The 21,527-nt window shown below is 53.4% G+C and overlaps 1 protein-coding gene across 1 annotated transcript in view; it reads right to left on the bottom strand.

Annotated features, from left to right (window-relative positions):
* Positions 1–21,527, bottom strand: part of LOC112398348 (zinc finger protein 212) — a 46,753-nt gene that overhangs the window by 24,809 nt on the left and 417 nt on the right. The window contains exons 2-7 of the mRNA XM_024742839.1: positions 18,244–18,663; positions 11,132–11,258; positions 10,545–10,664; positions 8,674–8,793; positions 6,808–6,921; positions 5,611–5,724 (exon numbers count right to left, since the gene is read on the bottom strand). Coding sequence (XP_024598607.1) covers positions 5,611–5,724; positions 6,808–6,921; positions 8,674–8,793; positions 10,545–10,664; positions 11,132–11,258; positions 18,244–18,663 — 1,015 coding nt within the window. The remainder of the gene's footprint in view (positions 1–5,610; positions 5,725–6,807; positions 6,922–8,673; positions 8,794–10,544; positions 10,665–11,131; positions 11,259–18,243; positions 18,664–21,527) is intronic.

The following is a 21,527-nucleotide window of genomic DNA, read 5'->3' as shown; positions in this document are numbered from 1 at the left end:
CTGGCGGGGAGACACGAAGAAGCGACATGCTGACACTGCTCGGTCCAGGACTCACGCCGTCCCTGCAAGGGGGCCCCAGGCCTTAACTAGTTCCTCTGCGGCTTCCTGCGAGTCACAGGCTAGCCGGGCCTCAGCTTCTCTAAAGGATGAGGGGATTGAACAAGGCAAACGATCAAGTTCCCTGTGCTCGAGGGTTCCCCAACCCTCGGAGCTGCACAGAGCCACCAGCTCCTGGAGAGCACCTGAAGCGGGTCAGGCAGGTGGCACGCAGTTAGGATAGGAAACACCCCCAGATGCCGGGAGCCGGTGGGCAGAGGAGCGGTGCTCTGCGGAAGTCCCCTTAGAAGGCGGAATCGCCTGGAAATAATAAGACTTAATCGTATTCTGATGTTCAGTGCTAATTTACCTACGGAGAATCTCTCGGCTGGAGGGAGAGAGTCTGCCAGAACCTATCCCAGGTGAAAAGCCCGTCTGAAGGCCTACAGGAGGGGAATGCAGGGGCCCGGGCGCACAACCACCCTGCGATTTGCAGTTGTGTCTCCACTAAGCAGGCAGCCTTCGGCCTTGTACTGCGGCGGGGTCAGCTGGGTTGATATGAGTCCCACCCTGGCGCCTGACCCCACCTGGCCGCGGACCACACGTGACTGGCGCTCTCCTCAGCCTCCTGTGGAAGTGGCTGCCCAGCCAGCCTCCCCAGGAAGCGCCTGTCTCGCTCCTGCGATGGTGCCCTTTCCTGCACCCCTGAGTCTCCAGGGTTCATGGTTCCACACGACCTTGGGGGCAGTGGGGCACAAAGCCCAGGCTCTGGGCATCGGAGCAGCGATCTGAGGCCCAGGACTCCGACTTCCAAGGCACTACTGCGTTTGCTCACTGTATTTAAGAGTCTTCTCTTTCCTTCACCCTCCACCACCTCCCCGATCCCCAGTTCACAGTCCTTTCTTCCTGCAGGAGCCCCCTCCCCGTGACATGTGTTCCTTATGTGACACTCCTAGACAGACTGGGCCCAGCCTGCCCCCCTCTATCCCAACCAACACTGAGCAGGCAGAGAGCCATTTCCATAGGACACTGGCCAGGGGCAGGGGCCACTGTAACTCTCCTAGCCTCAATCCAGGATGTCATGCCGTCAGTCCTGCAGGTTTGGCTGTGGCCTCTGTCACAGCTGCACTGTGGGCCTTGCTCCTCCCTCTACCCGACTGGCTACTCTCCCTCCTTCGTGGGTGTTACTCCCGAGAGGACCCCCAAGGAAACCACGTGTACATAAACCTCCATCTCAGGGACTGTTTCCCAGGAAACCCAACCCCAAACAATCCTCATCCTACTCTGATCATTCTTCAAACTCGGAGTGAGCACCAGACCACTTCTGTCAACTGCCTCCCTGCTCCCCCCCGCCCCCCGCCTCTGTTCTCCCTTCCTGACCCAGCTTAGCTCCTGTGGTCCCTCTGCCCCTCTCTCCTCTGTTGGGCTTGCCTGGGGGACCCCAATGCAGTGACAGCACTCAAGTAGCTGAAGGCTGCTGGAGAAGATCACACACCTCAAACCCTGGCATCCTACCCCATGACTCAGCATGCCCCAGTTTTCCACTCTCCATGAGGATTACGTCACACCTTCTCCTCCCACCTCTAACATGAGGACTTTAACTCTAGAACTCACTGGCCAGTAACTGATTCAGATACAAGCACGGGACCTTGTTCTGGCCGATGAGATGTGTTTGCTGGGAGGCTTCTGGGAAAGCATCCTCACTCCTTGGAGACAGTGCAGGCAAAAAGACGGCCTTTCTTTCCCTCTGGGTCTGGAGGTGATACTTGGAACAGCTGTGGCCAACTTGCTCCATCCACACCAAGGATGAGCGAACAAGCAGTTGGAAAGAACCTGGGTTCTTGATAATATAGCTGCATCCTTGAACCAACCAAGGCTAAAACTGGACTACCTCTTAGTTACGTACGAGAATAAATGCCTTTATTCTTTAAAGCAGTTTGAATATTCAATCAATTGTACGTATGTAAAGAAATCCCAGTAAAAACTCTGGACACAGAGGTTCCAGTGCGGTTCTCTGGTAGGCAGTACTGTCACTCATCGCTGTGCGGGGAGTAGACAACAGAAGCTTCATGCTTAGGACCCTCCCAGACCTGGTCCTGCGGATCTCCCCTTTCAGCTGGTTCTGATTTGAATCCATCCTCTTGCTCTAATAAAACTAATTGTAAGTGTAGCACTTTCCTGAGTCCTGTGAGTTGTTCTAGGGAATTACTGCACCTGAGGCGTTAATGGAGACCCCTGAATTTGCAGCCAGCTGGTCAGAAGTGCAGGTGGTCTGGGGACCCCTCGAACTTGCAGCTGCTGTGTAAGGTGAGAGCAGTCACGTGGGGAACGAGGTGCCTCACCTGTGAAGTCTGGCCTAATTCCAGGTGGTTGGTGTCAGAAGTCCTTGCAACCTGTAACTCCCCAATCAATCTAGCCCCAGGCTCTCCCACTTCAGACTCCTATGTTCATCTGTCTACTTGACATTGCTACCTGGATGTCATCTCAAGTTGAACAGGTCCAGAGGAGAACACCTAACTTACACAGCTAACCTGCTGCTTTGCCAGGACTCACCATTTCAGCAAACAGCACCACCATTCGCCCAGTGTTTCCGGATCAAAACCTAGGAGTCACTCTTGTCTCCTCATCCACCACAGACAACCTATCAGTTATATTTCCAACCATCACCTCTTGACCTGGTCTCTACCCACTACATTAGCTCCTACGTGGTTTCCCTGCTTCTGGCTCTTTCTCCCCACCTGACTCCAGTCAATTCCCAAACGTACGTTTTAAAAATGTAAACCAGATCACGTCACCACTGTGTTTCAAACCCTCTGTTAGTCTCCTTTCATATTAGAATAAAATCCAGACACTACCCTGGCCCACAGGTCATACGTGGTCAGACTCCTCCTTGTCTATTGCTCCAACCTCCTTCCCCAGATGGCCTTCCTTATGGCCTTCCCTTCCCCAGCAGCCCCGTGGTCAGCTCCTTCTCGTGATCTGGACACACTCAGGTGCTTCTTCCTTTCCTGCCCCGACTCCCGGCGCCCTGTTTTCCCTGAGTCGTCACCCTCAGAGCGTTTACCACCCCGAGTTTATCTTGTCTGCCTGATTACTGCTCATCACCATCCCACAAAAGGAAAGGCCCCTGGCCCTTCTTCACCACTTATTCCAAGTGCCTGTAGTACTGCGTAGCACAGAGCAGGCACGAGGTAAATACCTGTTAAGTAACAGAGACTAAAAAAGGCTGGAATCACTGTTTTAACCAGTTTTAACCCAAGGCAGTACGTGGGAATTTCAGGAGGCTGTTTTCAAATCGTATCCTGTGACTTGCGAGTGTGTGTTTTGAGTGCTGGCGTCCAGGTAGGGTGGTCTGGCCTGAGGCTCCCCACTCTCTCCAGAAGCACCCAGTAGCCACTGAACTCCAAACCCCTATTCACACTTCCTGCTTCAGTGGAGCCCCATGCACGTTACTTCTGAGTGAACCAGACTTTTTTCCTGTCTTACACTAACTGTCAGAGAGCAGAGAGTAATACCCACTCATTAATATATAAAGCCAGGAATCCTTTTTACTAAAAGGTAATGTCCGGTTAGGCTGACGTCTGACTTTGAGTTAAGCAGGACACCAGGTCTTTCTCTCTTGTCTATGGCAGGGCCAGGCAAGGGGGTTGGCGTGAACATGTATGTATTTCTGTGTTGTACTCTCTAGCCCTGCCCCCTCTCCCCTTCCCAGCCCCCTCCAGAAGACTACCACATGACGCCATGTCTTACCAAAAGTCCACCTGGTGGTCCTTGGCAACCACAGCACTAGGTGGGTTTTAAACCTCAAAGAAATCACAGGTGAGATACTAATTTCACATCCCAACATTCATGAGCGGAAGGCAGGTTCATTTTGGGAGAAAGACAAGAGGCTCTGATACGAGGCTCTAGTGACTGGGCGGGCAGGAGAAGCGTTTCCAGATACCCCTCTCTCCCAACTCTGGGCCTTTCTTCCCAGATGCAAACTTTCTAAGGCCTCCCAGAGACAAAACGGCACGAGGCAAACTGTCCTATGGGCCGCTCGGCATCGAACTGGAGAAGGAAAGCGTCTTGGTAATTTGCAAAGCCTGGCGATTTCTGCACGAGTTTCTCACGCTGTTTTCACAACCACGCAGGTCCCAGGAAAAGCCTCCTTGAAGCCCACACGCTCTCAGCCAAGTTGGAGAAATCGGAAGGCAGCGCCGAGGGACAATGATTTGGGCGGAGTCTCCTGGCACTACGTTTGATGATCTGGTACCCCTGCCTTCAGGGCCAGGGCTAGAAATGGTGGCCTGAGTGCTGCAGAGGATGGGGTAGCATCAACCGCTATCACTTCTTCCTGCCCTCACAGGCAGTCCCCCGGATGTCCCTGTCACATCCCACCCCACCAGCAGGTTAGAAAGAGGACAACTGAAATTCTGTTTTAGACAAGGATGTGCACTGTTCCTCTGCCATCCCCTGCCCATTCCTCCGGCCCCACTCTGCTCTTCCAGACTGAACTAAGTCTGTCTCACGGAGAGTGAGATCCGCTCACCTGGGTTTGAAATGTCCCTTCAGATTCAGAAATAATCCACGTCCTCAGCTCTGACATGGATTTCGAGCTCTTAGAGGGTGTCAGGAATGTGAGCAAGGAACACATGATTAACTGTCCCTTCACCACCCCAATCACCCAGAGGACATTCAGCCAGCTGTTTCAGTGGTACTGGCCCTGGCAAGGAATGTGAGCCTGATGCCACGTGTTACCTAACCCACCAACACATGCCAGGGGCCCTCAGCCAGTAAGGGGGCTTCCAGAAAGACCCAAGAGACCCAAGTCAGGGGAGGTATTTGGCCTCATAATTGTCGGCAGAAAAAAATCCCCTCTTCCTGTGTGGGCTTCAGGATCTCCCCAGGTGCTCTGGGAGGGCAGCTGCCTTGGGAGCTCTGGCGAGTGTTTCCTAGTGTGTGAGCCACCTACTGCCATCACCTACTGCTGACACCACTGCCTCAGCTCGCTCCCAGCCTGCCCGCCTTGCCCTGTTGTGATGGGGTGAATTATATCCCCCCAAAAGATCACATCAAAATCTGGACCCCCCAAGTACTTCGGAATGTGACCTTTCCAGGTGTAGTTAAGATGAGGTCATACTGGAGGAGGGCAGGCCCCTGATCCAATGTGACTCGTGACTTTATAAGACACAGAACGTGTGAAGACAGAAGATTGGGGTGACAGATCCACAGACCAAGGAACACCAAAGACCACCAACAAACACAGAAGCTAGGCAGAGGCAAGGCAGGGCTCCCCTACAGCTTTCAGAGGGAGCATGGCCGTGCCGACCCTTCGATTTCAGACTCCAGGCCTCCAGAACTATGAGAGAATACGTTTCTGCTGTTTTAGGCCACCCAGTTGGGTATTTTTGTCAAGACAGCCCTAGGAAGCTAACATACCTGCCATCCTCCAGAAGGAAAGGGGACAGTGCTTTGATACAGGCCTTCGAAAGGCCGCCATGACAGAACATCACCCCTGTAAGGGGCTAGGCTGGGTGAGCAACCATCCCTGTGGACAAAACACCCAGGGGCCCCGCTGGGTGCACCACTCACCGGGGCCAGAATCTAATCCGAGCTCTCCTTCCATGGAGTCGCGAGGGCCCCATGGGTACGGCTGCTCTTCCTGCTTTATCCATGACAAGATGTCGTGTGCGGAGATCAGAGACTCTGTTCGGGGAAAGAAGGCAGTCTTAGAGCCTGTTCCTTTCCACCGAGCATCCCACCGGAAGTTCGAACACCGCCACGTGCAGAGGCTGCTGCTCTGCTCAGAGGGCGTGTGGCAGTTTGGGTATCCCTGTCCCCACCCCGTCAACAGCCTCCCCAGATGGGACCTCACCGGTCCTGCTGCCGGGGAGGAGGCTGTGTGGAGGCAGAGCCAGGACCGGAACCCAGGTCTTCTGGCTCTGTCCTCGGAGCCCCAGGGCCATCTGCGGGGCCAGGCCGGAGGGGAGCCTGGCCTCTGACAGCCCACAGGACCAAGGGAGGAGAGGTCGGCCTTCCAGATCGGCAACGGCAGAAGCAGTGGACAAAGGTCATTAATAGGAACTGCGGTGGACACTGCCGCCTCTCTGTCGGGAGGGCACTGCTTTCTCTTCTGCCCTGGACCCCTTCAACTTCCCCCCTTGTGAAGCTGTAGAGTTGACAAACGACACGGAATCCTAGATTTTACAGCTGCTTCTTTTCCTGGTGTGCGGGGTTGCATGAGACTTTGGGGTCACAACCAGCAAACAAGATGACACTGGCCTCCTCCAGCTCTGGAGGCATATGTGAACACACGCGCACACGTGCACACACAGTGCACACGCACATGGGGCCTGGGCGGGCAGAGCTTCCCTATTGTTCTTTTATGCTTCCCTTTATGCCTGGACTTTCCCCAGAAGTTTCACTGGGAGACATCTAACTACTATTCACTCAAGGAAGACTCCAGGAAAAGTAAAATTACTTTCTTTCTTTCTGTCACAGAAATATATACCACTTTTAAAAGGCTTTTTAATTATATTTCAGAAATCAGTGAAGTCATGTTAGTATCAGTTCACTGACAGCACGAATTATCAGTGTGATGATTCCTTTAGAGAAATCCTCCCCACTTTTCTAACAGTTATATGCCCAAATGTGTACAAAGTCACCACCTGAGGAACACACTGTAGTTTATCCCAAGTCTTTCACTGGCCTTTGACCAAAGTGACTCGATCGGATAGATTTTCTGGCGGTTACAGAAGTCATCTCCACGTGCCCCGAAGGCGCGCTCACCTGAGTTGGGGTCCGTTGGAATGTCCCTCTCCGCCAACTCCTGCTGAGCCCACACGCATGGAGGGTCTTCCTGTTTGATCCGGGACAGGAGGTCTTGGGCAGAAGCTGGTGAGTCTGCTTGTGGGAACAGAGCAGCAAAGGTGTCAGGGGACACGGAAACGCCCGCAAGGTGGTGCTTTAAGTCTCTCATGTCATGCAATGAGTTCTTTTCCCTAAACATCAGCAGTAATTATTCTAGTTAATTAAAGCTTCAGGTCAGCTTGGCCTCAGTTGCTGGAGCTTTTGCCACAAATAAGTGGATACTACAGGGGGGTGACATAACAGTGACGTCATCGAGAGAGCTTTCCTGTCCTTCAGGAACTTAACGCCTTCAACCAAGGTTCACGCCTGAGGCCTGAGCAACACCGTGGAAGGAGGTCTTCCTCCTGCAGGGACCGTCCAGGAAAATGACACCTTCCAGGAAGGCTTTTTTTTTTTTTTTTTGCGGTACGCGGGCCTCTCACTGCTGTGGCCTCTCCCGTTGTGGAGCACAGGCTCCAGACGCGCAGGCCCAGCGGCCATGGCTCACGGGCCCAGCTGCTCCGCGGCATGCGGGATCCTCCCGGACAGGGGCACGAACCCGTGTCCCCTGTGCGTCAGCAGGAAGACTCTCAACCACTGCGCCACCGGGGAAGCCCCAGGAAGCCTTTTATCTTAACCATCTTAATGGAATTTTTCTAAGATGTATCCTACAGCCTCTTTCCTCTGCAGAGTCTATTAAACCTCATTTACCCTTTATTGCCTTCTTATCTCTTAAAGATCCCTCTGAAGCACTGTGATGCTCTCTGAGGAACTGGCCGGATGAATTGGGAAGCGGCTTTCCTCTGCTTGGGGGCTGCTATCACTTACCTATGAGTGTGAGGCTTTGCCTAAGGGGGATGAGGTTTGTGGAGCTCTAACCTGTGGATAAGTAAAGAGCTACAGTGTGTTAATATATCTTGTGACGGTTAATTTTATGTGTCAACTTGCCTAGACCACAGTACCCAGATACTGGGCCAAACATTCTTCTCAATGTTTCTGTGTTGTTTTTTTTTTTTGTTTTGAGGAGTTCAACAAGACTTTGAGCAAGGTGGACTGCCTTCCATAACGTGGGTGGGCCCCGTCCCACCACCTGACGGCCTTAATGGCAAGAGACTGACATCCCGAGGAAAAGGGAATCCTGCCGGCAGACTGCCCCGGTGCTCCAGTTGGCAGAAGCCAGCTCCTTAAATTCAATCACTCAATCAGTATCTCTACACACATGCGCACACACACATGCACGCACACACTCACCCTGTTGACTGTTTGGAGAACTCTGACTAATAAATACATATCTTCTCTAACAGAGATCCACGTACAAAGTCCAGCCGGAATGCCATCGAAGAGGAGCTATCCAGACCCCCTGACAGGACTGCGGCCGTGTGGGGCCTGACACAGAGGCAGCAGCCGTAAGTGCTTGGTTAAAACAACGAAAGCTCTTCCCACCAGTCGGGAGAAGGTCTCACGGACCCACAGATTCCCCCACCCACGGGACCTGTAAAACACCTCACACTCAGTACTTCTGCAGATACTGCTTTCCAAGGGAAGAAAGGAACAGTTAAAAACTGATATTACAAAGAAGAGAAAACAGAACGGCTAAGCCCAGACGTGCTGGCAACTCGTCCACGTCGTGTGCCGGGTCTGCGACTCGTGGGAAACCCTGTCTCTTCATCCATCCTGGACCCACAATCTTCCGTTTTCAGCTCAGGCCTCTGGCCTGGCACACACGTCAGACAACGCTGGGCGCCTGCAGACCACGTTGGACCTTTCCTCTGCCACTCGGCTTGGGCGGCCAGTCAGCTCACTCACCGGTAATGGACTCTGTGGGGATGGCTCTTTCCTCCAGGCCCCGCTGACCCCGGGCACACAGGGCCTCCTCCCGCTTCACCTGAGAGGACGTGTCCTGTGCAGGCACCAGGGGCTCTGCTCCTGGGGACAGAGAATCACATTGTTTGGTGCCGTTTTCATGAATGATCGTCAGCTGGACATTCTCGGGGTCAGGAGCATGGCTGACAGCACTGGCCAGGGAAGAGCACAGGGGTCTTGGGTTTCTCTGGGCAACTATGGGGAACCCCCAGGAGCAGAAGGTCCTGGGAGCAGAGAGGCGATCGACATTCAGGACAAGGGGGTAGGCCGAGCCACAAAATGAGGTGTGGTAAGGCTGGGAGAGGGTTCCAGAAACAGCCCACGCTGAGTGGGTGCTAATCAGGACAGGCCCTAGGTCTCCCTCCATGTGGGAGACATTCGTCCTTGTTCTGCACCCCAGTCAGGAAGAGTGGGCCAGACAGACAGACACACACACACACACACACACGAAGTTAGACTGGGCAAAGGGAAGCAACCCCGTCCCATTCCTGGAATGGATAATGCACAGCATCCTTTTGCATAAAAGACAATAACATATCTTCCATGCAGACCCCGTGACGTGACCACAGGGGCATGTTCCTCTTATGAGGGTCTATGGTGTGATGTATAACACTAGCCCCCGCAGGAGACAGCAGGACAGAGACTACATGAGGAAGTGGAAGACACGGATCCTGGTTTCACCTCTGCCCCCGGCCCAGAGGATGAGTCACTTGCCCTCTCTGGCTCTCAGTCTGCTCGGTCCATCCATAAAAAGGCACAGTGGTCCCTGTTCTATTGGCACAGGGATGGATGATAACTCAGTGAAACGGCTGAGGTTACATTGCTTTACTGTGAAAGGTTACCACAGCTGCTGACCTCAAACACTGTGGCACCTAAGACAGGGAAGGAGCCATTTAGACGGAACGTCCAGAAGAGGTAAATCCATAGCAACCAGGGAACAGGAGTGACTGCTCATGGGTGTGGGCTTCCCTATGATGAAAATGTTCTGGAATTAGATAGTGATGATGGCTGCACAACTTGGTGGACTGAATGATACACGTCAAGAGTGAATTTACAGCATGCGAATTATATCTCAATAAAGAGAGCAGAATGGGGGGAGGGGGCCGCCTTGAGCCACCTTCTAGGGAAGGTTCGGTGAATACACCCTCCACTGAAAAGGGAGGAAGGGCAGAGGGCCCCAACGGGTGAAGGCTCCTGGGAGAAGGCAGAGAATACAGTTCAAGGACCAGATTTCACCTGGCCCAACAGTGCTCAGGAGAGCTGAGGTCCCGAGAAGCCTCGCACCTCCCATCACCAGGTGTGACGTTCTCGGGGAACTGCATCCTCAGAACGTAAGATCTCCCTTGAATGAGGAGAAAGCTTTGGAGGGTAAGTCTGCCTGTGATGGGGCGTCTGTGAGAACGGGGTGAGGACGCGGAAGGAGACAGCCAGGCCCGAAGCAGTCGGCCACGCACCCCACGTGCGCCACGCAGAGCCTCCTCTGCCCACCTCCCTAGGCTGGAGCTGCACTCAGGTCTAGGGCGCCCATCAGGCCTGGGAGGCTGCAAGGCGCCCCCCCTGCCGCCCCCCGCTGCTTCCTCTTCTCTCCAGCTTACCTGGGCATCTCGAGCTACACGGTTCTGACCCAAAAGACAAACATCTGTGGTGCGCTTTCTGGCCCTGAAACTCTTCCTGTAGGTGACCGCCAAATTTCAAGGGCAGCAGAACTGGCCCCACGAACAACTCAGGAGAAGCCCGCCTGGAATTCATGCAGGGGTGGCGGTGCTTCTCTCCCACCCTGCCCTGGACCTAGGGCTGTCTTCGGCTGCCATCACCTGTGTCTGGATCCATCAGGATTTCTCTCTCTTCGGGGTCACGCTGCTCCCACACGCAAGGCTCTTCCCGGGGCTCGGCCTGGGGTGGAGCATCTGGCTTGGACACTGGACCTTCCGAGTCTGGAATGAGGTGGAAGGGAAGGAAGGGCTGAGTGAAGCGGATCAATGGGCCCCGATCAAGGGCGATGTGGAGCTCTCCCCTCCCCCATCCCAGCCCAGCAGTCCTCTAGGTGGTGGCCGTTATGTGAGTACGTCAGGTAATCTCTCACGAGGAACTATGAAAACAAGTCAATAGATTCTCCAGTTGCTGGTCCCTGAAAGCCAGCAGCAGAGCGACTGTGGCTTATCCAAGGCTGCTGGGAGTCAGCGCGCAGTGATGCCGTTTGGCTGTGATTCCAAAATGGTGGGACCACAGTGCTCAGCCCTGCAGTGATTCTAACTTCCTAGCAGGCAAGCAAATCGTTTCTTGAGTTTCCGTGACGTATAAACATGAAACACCTTGCCCGGGGGTGGTGCACCATGGGTCGAGAAGCATCTCACTCCCCATTCCCAAGGTGCTCGCCACAGGGGAGGGAAGGCGCCCTTACCCAGGGACATCAGGGTTTTGTAGTTCTCCTTAACCAGGTTGTTGTAAAGCTCCTTCTGCCATTCATCCAGGTTCTTCCACTCGTCCTCAGAGAAGTAAACAGCAATGTCTACAAAAGTCACCGGAACCTGGGCCAACAAGAGTTTTAGTCTGGAACCCCCTGCTCGCTCCTCCCCCCACCAACTCCCCATCAGGGGCACTGGGCCCGCTGCACCCACAGCCCCCGTCCTGCCCGGCCCGTTTCAGTGGAGTCAGTCCACTCTTCCTGATCAGCCTGTGACTCCAGTAACCACTACCTTTTAAAAATTAAGCATTTAGGGCTTCCCTAGTGGCGCAGTGGTTGGGAGTCCGCCTGCCGATGCAGGGGACACGGGTTCATGCCCCGGTCCGAGAAGATCCCACGTGCCGCGGAGCCGCTGGGCCCGTGAGCCATGGCCGCTGAGCCTGCGCGTCCGGAGCCTGTGCTCCACAACGGGAGAGGTCACGGCAGTGAGAGGCCCGCGTACAGCAAAAATAATAATAAATAAATAAATAAAAATTAAGCATTTAACCACATCCTTTGTAATTTCACTTTTAGGTAAACTGGGTACCTGAAGGTAAAGCTTTTGGCATTCAGGGTGACAGAGATGCAGTAGGTCCCTGGAGTGTGTATCAGCGAGCCAAGCCAATAAAACCCTGTTATAGAACCTGTACTTCAGTCAGGTCACCCCTAGGTACACAGTCGCTTTTTTGTCACTAAAACTTGCCCGTGCTAAGGCTCCGGAATCTTGATCTGTTTCGTGCACTGCCACATCCCAAGCATCTAAAAGCATGTAGTTTGGAGTCAATAAATATTTGTTGAATGTGTTGAATAGCTGTTGCCAACACTAGGAAGGTCCCACTGTGGCCTGAGTCATCCAGCATCCGGTGTCAGTCACCTGGTGTTCAAGGTCATCTAATCTGCTCCATAAAGCTGTTATTTCAGTTCGACAAGGATTCTTGTCTGTACTCATTTCAGTCACTCACCATCATGGCCTCATCTCAGACAGAACTGTTCAAGATGGTTTCACTTCCAAGACTTCAGTATCTGAGCTTCACTTCTCTGACCACATAGCCTTACCTCCTACCACTTTCCCATCCCTGCTGGACCAGCCTTTCCCTCTCACTCTGAAATCCAAGCCCTCAGTTCTCCCCAGGGCCCTGACCCTAGTCCATCGGTCTTTGTACCTGACACATGGCACCTTTGTGTGAATGAAAAAAGCAGCACTCTCGGTGTCAGGCCTGCTGGTGCACCGCCTGGTAAGTGGGCAGTGCTCGTACACAAATGATAAATGCCAGCCCTGGCATCAGGTGCTCATCACCCTAAGGGCGACTGGGCAGGGGCCACGTGCAGACCTGTATGTCACCCACTGACTGAGAGCTCACTCCCATCTTTAGAAACGGAACTAGAACTCCTAATTCCCTGGACCTTCCACCAGACTTCGGCAAATCCCCAACCTGGGAAAACGGATACAGACCACTTTCTTCATTTTAATTCTCTGCTCTAGATAAAAGTCACAAAATTCTGCAGGTGACAACCACCACACACTCAGGCCTCTTGGCTCCGGGCTGCTTCGGAAGCCTCCTGGCGATCTTGCTGGCATCTCCCTGTGTTCCCCGGGGGGCTTCTTTCGCACTCTTACCTCTCCCCAGTGCTCCCCGGGCCTTCCGCCATCTCCTCCGGTCGCCCCTTGATGGCAGGTCGCTGTTGACAAACTCCCACCTCTGCCCTCCTTCTTGCCAAGCCAGCACCCCTGCCCCCCACGTGCGCCCTTCATTTCTCCTCCTCCTGCCTGTGAAACTCAACCCAAACCACCTTTTCCCTTTGGCATTTTCCGTCTCTCCGTCTCCCCCTTCAGGACCCCCGACCCGAGAGGAGCCCCACTCAACTCCTTCACCACAAATGAGTCTACTCTTCCCCTTCACTTGACACATCCCGAGACACACGTTCTGTGCTTTCTTCCCCATCCAGGCCTCCTTAACCCCCGAAATCTGTCTATGAGCATCCCCTATTCTCTGAAACCACATCCTGAGAGGTCATCAGCCTCCTGCTGTTAGCTTTCACCCCTTCAGACCTCTCTGAAAGGTCAGACCACCTTCCTGGAATTTCCTCCTGCTTGGTTTCCATGACCACACTGCCTCCTGCCCACCTGGTTCACGTCTTCTGTACTGCTCCCTCTTCCTCGCCCCGGGACCATGGTTCTGCCCTCACCCTGCCCTGTTTCCTCACTTTCCCCTTGGCAGCTTCATTCTTTTCACAGGTTCAGTGGTTACTTCTTTGCAGATGACACCCTTCAGCTTTCCTTCCTCCCTTCAAAGTTCACATTTCAATAGCCTTCTGAGTGGCTTCATTTATTTATCTTTTTTTTTAAGATTTTTTTTGATATGGACCATTTTTTTAAAGTCTTCATTAAATATGTTACAATATTGCTTCTGTTTTATGTTTTGTTTTCTTGGCCGCGAGGCATGTGGGATCTTAACTCCCTGACCAGGGATCGAACCTGCACCCCCTGCAATGGAAGATGAAGTCTTAACCACTGGACCGCCAGGGAAGTCCCTATTCATCTTTTAAGTACCTCAAACTAAATGTATCCAAAACCAAGTTTGTTATCTTTTCCAACACACCAACTCCTCTGTCCCCGCTTCACCAGTCAAAATTCCAGAATCATGGTCCCACAACTGGAAATAGATATCACTCTGCAAAAACCTCACTCTGCTAGGATGCAGCAGAACTCTGAGACATGGGCCAAGATTGCAGGGAACCTACAGCCTAGCCAGACAGGAAAGAATATCCATGAATTATCCATGAACGATTAACCAATTTAATAGAACCCACGAGGCACAGAGAAGCTGAGAGACAGCAGCCTGAAATCTGAATCTGACAAAGAGAATGCATCTAGCAAGGCCAAGAGTCTACAATGAACTGAAACTATTGCCAGCAACATCAATTAACATTCTCATGGTGCCGTATGGTTATGGAGGTTTTAAAATATGTCTGCAAATTCTTTGACAATCCCTTCAAAAAATAAAGCCGAATTTTCCTCCTCTTGAGTGCAGGATTGAGAGGCTTGCTCCTAACAAATAAATAAAGAGGTGACGGTGTACAACTGCTAAGGCAGGGTCATAAAAGACATTGTAGCTTCCATCCTGGTCTCTCTTTCTGGATCACTCACTCTAGGGGAAGCCAGCTGCCATGGTGCGAGAATGCTCAAGCAGCCTTGCGGGGCAGGTCCAAGTGGTGAGGAACTAGCTCAGGCTTCCTGCCAAAACGGGAGCGTGAGCATACTGGAAGCCGATCCTCCAGCCTCAGTCAAGCCTTCAGATGACTGCAGCCCCGGTCATCAGCTTGACTGTAACTTCATGAGACTCTGAGCCAGAACCACTCAGCTGAGCGGCTCCTGAATTCTTAACCCACGAAAACTGTAACATGATAAGTAATACTTTTTCTTAGGCTGCTAAGGGTTGGGGTCATTTGTTACACGGCGATAGAGAACTACTACAACGAGCTACATAGTGTTGTCCCGTCAACGAAATCAGTTAACCCTCACAACTCCACGGAGTAGGCGTATTATCATCTTCGTGTTACAGAGGAGAGCACTGAAGCCCAGAGAGACCACCTGGGAATTTACTTACTAAATTACCTATTTACACTTCACTTCTTTCCAAAGAGGAATCGAGGCTCGGAGACAACACAAAACACAGCTGACCTGCAGTAGGAAAACGGCACGTGGCAAAGCCAAGATTCAAACCCAAGCCTTCTAATTCCGGACCCCACAACCATTCCATTGTTCCGTGAGGGTATGTGTCAGCTCAAGACCCCCAACGCCCGGCCCAACACACAGAACGCGGAGCAGGGCCGGGACACAGCACCGAGTTAAAGCAGGGCGCAGACGAGGGCAAAGGGCAGCATGGGAGGAGGTGCCACCTATGCCGCACAGCAATGTTATATAAGCCAAACTCTACAAAAACGAGCCGCTGGGGGCTGCGGTGGTGGGGGTGGCTTAGGGAGGAACCGCAGCCACTGTTAGAACTCAGCTCTGTGTGGCCTCAATGGATCACCGTCCAGCACCTCCTCCGGCGAAGCCACTGGGTCGGCTACCAGATACAAAGACCAAGAAGGCCCAGTGCCTTACGTGGAAGCGTGAGCCCTCCAGCTGGAGGGTCATTCGGCAAACGTTTCGCTATAAGCCGGGTACTGCTGTAGGCACGGAGACACTGCAGTGAACCAAGAAGAGGGAAACCAACCAAGAGACAAAAAAAAAAAAGTAAGTATTTAAGATGCCTGATGGTGTAAGTGCTTTGGAGGAAATGAGAGCAGGGACCGAGGAAAGAGTGCGCCGGGATTGGGTGGCCAGGAAGGGACAGCAGTCCAGTGACGGCTGAGCAGAACCCCTGATGGGGGCGACGGGGCGGGGGCCCTTCAGTGGAGGAAAGTCCTTGCCATGGGACCGTGGGGAGCAACAAGTGGGCAAGAGGGGGTGAGGGGGAAAGGAGATCGGATGGGTGGGCCAGAGGGAAGGGGCCAGTGACGAAATGGGGGCTTTTATGCTCAATAAGTTGGGGAGCCATTTGGGGGGTTTTAAGCAGAGGTGTAATATGACTGATTTGTATTTTTCTTCCTCCTCATTGGGGGTACGGGGGCAGGGAAGAAAGCAACGAATATTTATTTTTTAGCCTCGCTGTATAGCATGTGGGGTTTTAGCTCCCCGACCGGGGATTAAACCCATGGCCCCTGAAGTGGAAGTGCGGAGTCTTAACCACTGGACTGCACTGCCAGGGAAGTCATGACTGATGGATATTTTTAAAGGATCACTCTGGCTGCTCTGCTGAGAAGAGACTGTATGGGGTCGGGGCCCAGGATGGAGACAAGAGGACCAGGGCGGAGGCCATGGCAATAATCAGATGGGAGGCGATGGCGGCTTCAACAGACGAAGGCGGGAGCCGTGGAGGCGGGGAGGAGTGGCTGGGCTGTGCCTATGTTTTGAAGAAAAATCAGATGGTATTTACCAATATAGTGGAAGTTGGGTGCGAGAAAGAAAGGAGAGAAGGATGACCCTAAGGGCTGTGGCTTGAGCAGCTGGAAGGATGCTCGTCTTCGACGGAGAGGAGGACGACTTTGAGTAGAACAGGGTTCGGGCAGAAATCGGGGGTTCAGTTTGGTCGAGTTAAATCTAAGATACTTACTGACATCCTGATGGAGATGCTGAATTAACAGGTAGCAACGTGACTCTGCATTCAAGGAGGAAGTCTGGGCAGGAGACAGAGACAGAGCGGGAGGGAAAAAGTGCCTTTGAGAGCTGACAGCATCTAAAACGCCGAGCCTGGATGAAATCACGAGGGAGGGAGTGTAGAGACTGAGCAGAAGGTCAGGACGGAGCCCTGGACCACGCCAAACACTAGAAGTCAGGAAAAGGAGGGGAAAGCAGCGAAGAAGACTGAGAAGAAGCAGGTAGTGATGCAGGAAAAGGACCAAGGGGGTGCGGGGAGCCTGGAAGGCACGCGGACAGGTGTTTCAAGGAGGGAGGGGTCTCCTGCATGAAATGCTGCTGACAGGGCAGGGAGATGAACACTGAGGCTTTAATACCACGGCTTTAACTACCATTGGCTTTAATACCATGGATGTCATCAGAGCCTTGGCAAGATCACTAGGATGGAGAAGTGGCAGCAAAAGCCTCAACCACGTGGGTTCCCGGGAGAATCATCCAGTCACCAATTTAGTGGAATACTGAGAACAGAGGAACACGTTAAATGTAGACCACAGAGGATGCAACAGCAGAATCCAGAGAGTGAGAAATTCCACAGGACAGATGGCCTAGTTTCTTCCACAGATAAACTACAGGGAAAAATGAGAGAGATGAAGGAGGAACTTACAGATTGAAAAGGCTCAAGAGACACAGGAATCACAGCGTGTGGACTTCTTTGAGTTCTGATTCAGGCAAACTAACAGAAAAAATATATATAACATTTTTGGAAGAACTGAAAATCTGAACACTGACTGGATATTGGAGTAGGTTGAGATCTTTGTTATGGTAGTGATAATCTTGAGATTATTACGTTAAAAAAAGAGTCCTTACCTTTTAGAGCTACCTACTGAAATATTTACAATTAAAACGCCTGCTGTCTGAGATGTGCTTCAGAATAAAATGGGAGGGGGATGTGGGTAGGGAGTTAGATGAAACAAGATTGTCCAAGAGCTGATAACTGCAGAGGCTGGACGATGGATTCATGAGGGTTCATCACACAATTCGATCTACTTTTGTCTAGGTTTGAATTTTCTATAATAAAAAAGGTTAAAAAAGGGAGAGAGAGACAATGAAGAAAGAACTGGAGACAGCAAGTAAAGACCGCTCTAAAGAGGAGCAGAGAGATGAGGCACCGCTGGAGGGAGTTTTTTTTATTACAGGGACGGGCGACGCTGCAGGCGGGGATGAGCCAGTGGAGAGGGAGGAGGTGACGATGCAGGGGACAAAGGGCAGATGCTGTGTGACTTCCTGGAGCAAGTGAAGGGGTGGGATGCGAGCCCACGGTAACAGGAAGGCAGAGGACACGCAGCTGCACGTGGAGTCTCCGGAGGGTGACCCCATCTTCTCAGGGGCGTGCTGACCGAGCCCACAGGCTTGATGAGCCGGGGACAGCAGGAGAGAAAACGGAACAGGAAATGGAGCGTGAATTCTGAACTGTGAGGAGGGCCCACCGGAGGGCGGTGGCCATGACTCAAGTGACCCTGGTTGGCGTGGTCTGGGTCAGTCCCCAACCATTCAGAGGAGCAGACACAAAGACAACCAATGACAAAGGGTCATTTGCAGGTGCCAAGGGGAAAACCCAAGCATGAGGTGAGGGGCTGTCGGAATCTGCAGACGCCCAGACGCCTGGGGAGGGACACCTGCGGGCTCCGTGGGGAATGGCTGGAGGCCAGCCTCGCGGCGGTGGAACATTCCAGACGAAGTGGTTAGAGTGGAGGCAGGCTTTGGGAAGAAGACACTTTAGTCAGGCAACAGGGAGCCAGAGACGCCTGTGAGAAGGCCTGACAAAAAGAGTGCTGTCCACGTGGGCTGGTCCTCTCCGCCATCCCTGCCCCTGGGGACCGCCACTTACCTTGGGGACCTCGCCCTTGCTGCCCGGGGGCAGCCGCAGGACCCAGAAGTTCCTGTTCCTCAGCAGGTTCTCCATGTTCTCCAGCCGCCTCTGCAGCAGCCCGTACTCCTGCAGCAGGGTCCCCAGCACCGCCCACTTGCCCTCCATGTGGTTCCCGAACTCCACGGCCGTCTTCTCGCAGTCGGCCAGCTTCTTCTCGGCCGTCCCCGTCCGGCCCTCCAGGTTTAGCAGCTGGCTGGCCTGGGCATCCACCTTCCTCTCCACGGCCTGGATGGCGGCCACCACGGTCCAGAGAGAGATCTCTGCCGTGGGCAGCTGGGGCTCTCTCATCATGCGGTCGGGGAAGACGGGTGCCCTATCTGGGAAGGGTGGGAACTGAAAAGGCATTGGTCGCCGGGCGTCCATGTCCCATTCCTGAGCCTGTGCGAGGAGGGAGAAAGTGACAGTGGGGATGAGACCCTGTGTGAGGAGGCAGGGTGGCCTGAGAGCAGGGGACAATTCATCAAACGCCGCAGAGTCTCGCTCTCCTGCCAAGCCCCTGCCACTCAGGCTATGGTGTTCCTTAACGTGCCAGCAAGAGCTCGGGCAGCCACCCACCCAATCTTCCCACTTCCCACCTGCAGGAGTCAAGCTGGCCACTAGTTTACAACCCCACCTTGACCCTTGAGAGGTCAAGGCTGTGGACCCCAGGCTAAAATGTCACGAACCACTTTCCTTGGCGAGCCCATCTGTTTTCTTCATGGGCTAGACTTAATGATGAACTCTAGAGCTGCCCAGTGTTTGCTGTTTCAAAGTAAAAATTTTCACGTCGGTCATCTGCCCCTAATCTTCCCAGCGATGTCTAAGCAGGTTAGGGCAAGAATGATTATCTATCTCTGCTTTAAAGATGATGAAATAGAGCCACAGAGGAGTGGCCGGTCATTCCACAGCACCTCGCTGCACTGTCAACTGGAGTAGTTCCAGGTGCTGCAGGTGACAGAAAACACAGTTCGGGTAACTGGGCTGCCGCCCTTCCCAGCAGGGCTGTGGCCAAGGGAGACACCGGGAGCCCGATCAAGAGAGCAGACGAGCAGCTCTGTCTCCTTATGTAGGGACGTATTCGTATTTTCCAAAATAAAAGTGCGTTTGCCAAAAAATGTCATTCACTGAGGAGAGGAGGAGGGGACATCTCTAAGAGGAAGAGAGGACCCCCCAGCCCCCTCTGCTTCCCAGGGGGGAGGGGTACCTGATGGGCCCAGCCCTCTGGTACTCCCCCAGTTCTGGGTCCTTACCCTGGAGGGCGAGGTCCCCTGGGTGCAAGTTAGGAGCTGAGCCCTGTAACCGAGAGTGGGGTGGTCACTGTGCACTGGTGACCTGGGAACTGGCCCCATACCATACCAGCTACCCAGGGCTTACTGGACAGCAGGGCTGAAATGGCATCGCCTTGCCACATGGGACAGGAGGAGGTGTCATTTTCTGTTCTCTCCGTCGCTGCTGAAGAGGCCCTCACGCTGGGCGAAGTGGAGACCTATTACTTAGAGGTGCGCTGGGCAGGTAGGGACAGGCATGCTCACTGCCCTCTCTAACTCAGAGCAGCTGTGACAGCCACAGAGGCGCATCACCCAGCTTCCAGGGAATCACTCCTGACATGGGAGAAAGGGCAGCAGGGTCTGGGCCCCAGACCCTGCTCCATAAGAGGCAGTAATATTTCCAGCAAAGCCGTGTACTGGGGCTCATTCAGGCATCATTCCAGCCTGGCCTACAGAAGGGGACAAGGGCTGATGGTGCAAGTTCAGAGAGTCACTGGGCCCAGTTTACTTTTTGCAGGTGTTGGGGAAGAAAAATTTTCCTTCTACCCTTCTAGGTTCTTCGGCTGCTCTAATAGGCGAATTGACATAAGACAGATTAACATGAGAAAAACGAAGTTTAAAAACATGTATTCCGGGGCTTCCCCGGTGGCGGCGCAGTGGATAAGAATCCGCCCGCCAATGCAGGGGACACGGGTTCGAGCCCTGGTCCAGGAAGATCCCACATGCAGCGGAGCAACTAAGCCCGTGCGCCACAACTACTGAGCCTGAGCTCTAGAGCCCTCGAGCCACAATTACTGAAGCCCTTGCCCCTAGAGCCCGTGCTCCGCAACAAGAGAAGCCACCACAGTGAGAAGCCTGCACACCTCAACGAAGAGTAGCCCCCGCTTGCCACAACTAGAGAAAGCCCGTGCGCAGCAGTGAAGACCGAACGCAGCCAAAATAACTAAATAAAATCAAACAAACAAACAAAACACAAGTATACCTCCTGTATACCTGGGAGAGACCCAGAAAACTGAGTTACTCGCCAGAATGGCCCAGGCCACTACCTTAAATACCATCTTCAGCTAAAGACAGAAGATGATGTTGGGGGGTGGAGGAGTCAGTCACAGGAGGTGACCAGGAAACGACCAGGACACAAGGGTGTACGGGTTTATGCAGATGTACGTCCTTGCCTTCTCCCCTGGTGAGAGTTCTTAGAGACACCGAGTCACGCTCCTCTTCCTGGTAGAGCGACGGAGATTTCTCTTTTACATAGGGAACTCCTACTTGGTTTTCAGAGCTTCTCCTGTGCCTGCAGCTCCTCTAAAATAACCATCTTAAAATAATCCTTATGCCAAAGAGGCATATTTTGGGGCGGCAAATTCCGCTTCCCTAACACAGGTTTGGAGACCTAAAGCTGAAAAATGATCAAACAGGACACGGCAACTCCTGGCGGACTTGTCAGCACCCGGCTGGCTGAGAACCAGGCCAGGGACAGAGCAGGCTCCGCGGGGTCCAGCCCAGGGTCAGCTCCCACACTCTCCTCCGGGCAAAGCTATCCAGGCCTCTCTCAGCATCACGTCCTCGTGTTTTACACACCGCTCTAGAGCTCTGACTCCGGAACTGAGATCCTTATGGACCTTTACGAAATGACTGGTGCCTATTCTCAACCCCAGAGGCGCTGATTTAACCGGTCTGGACGAGGCTCGGGCGTCAGGAGTCTTAAGCTGCTCAGGTGCTTCTAATGTACAACCAAGTTTGCCCACCGCTGCACGGAGGGCAGAATCACCTCTCAGCGGCCCCTTCCCTCCGTCACAGCCGGTGCCGGGGAAAGGTGAATCGCTCGTTATGCTCGGTGAAAGATGGCCATACAACGTTTAAAACATCTTTTCGTCAGAGTGGCCGCAGTGTGACCTGACGAGGTACGCTGCGCGCCCACGTCGCCGGCCCGGCGCGAGTGCGGCCGGCAAGCCCCTCGGCAAGCCCGGGCCGGGGTGGGTGACGCGGTTACGGCCC

Source organism: Neophocaena asiaeorientalis, unplaced genomic scaffold (assembly GCF_003031525.2).
Source record: "Neophocaena asiaeorientalis asiaeorientalis breed wild unplaced genomic scaffold, Neophocaena_asiaeorientalis_V1.1 scaffold798, whole genome shotgun sequence".
Lineage (NCBI taxonomy): Eukaryota > Metazoa > Chordata > Mammalia > Artiodactyla > Phocoenidae > Neophocaena > Neophocaena asiaeorientalis.
Note: the sequence above shows the minus strand (reverse complement) of the source record. Positions and strands in the feature narration are given on the sequence as shown.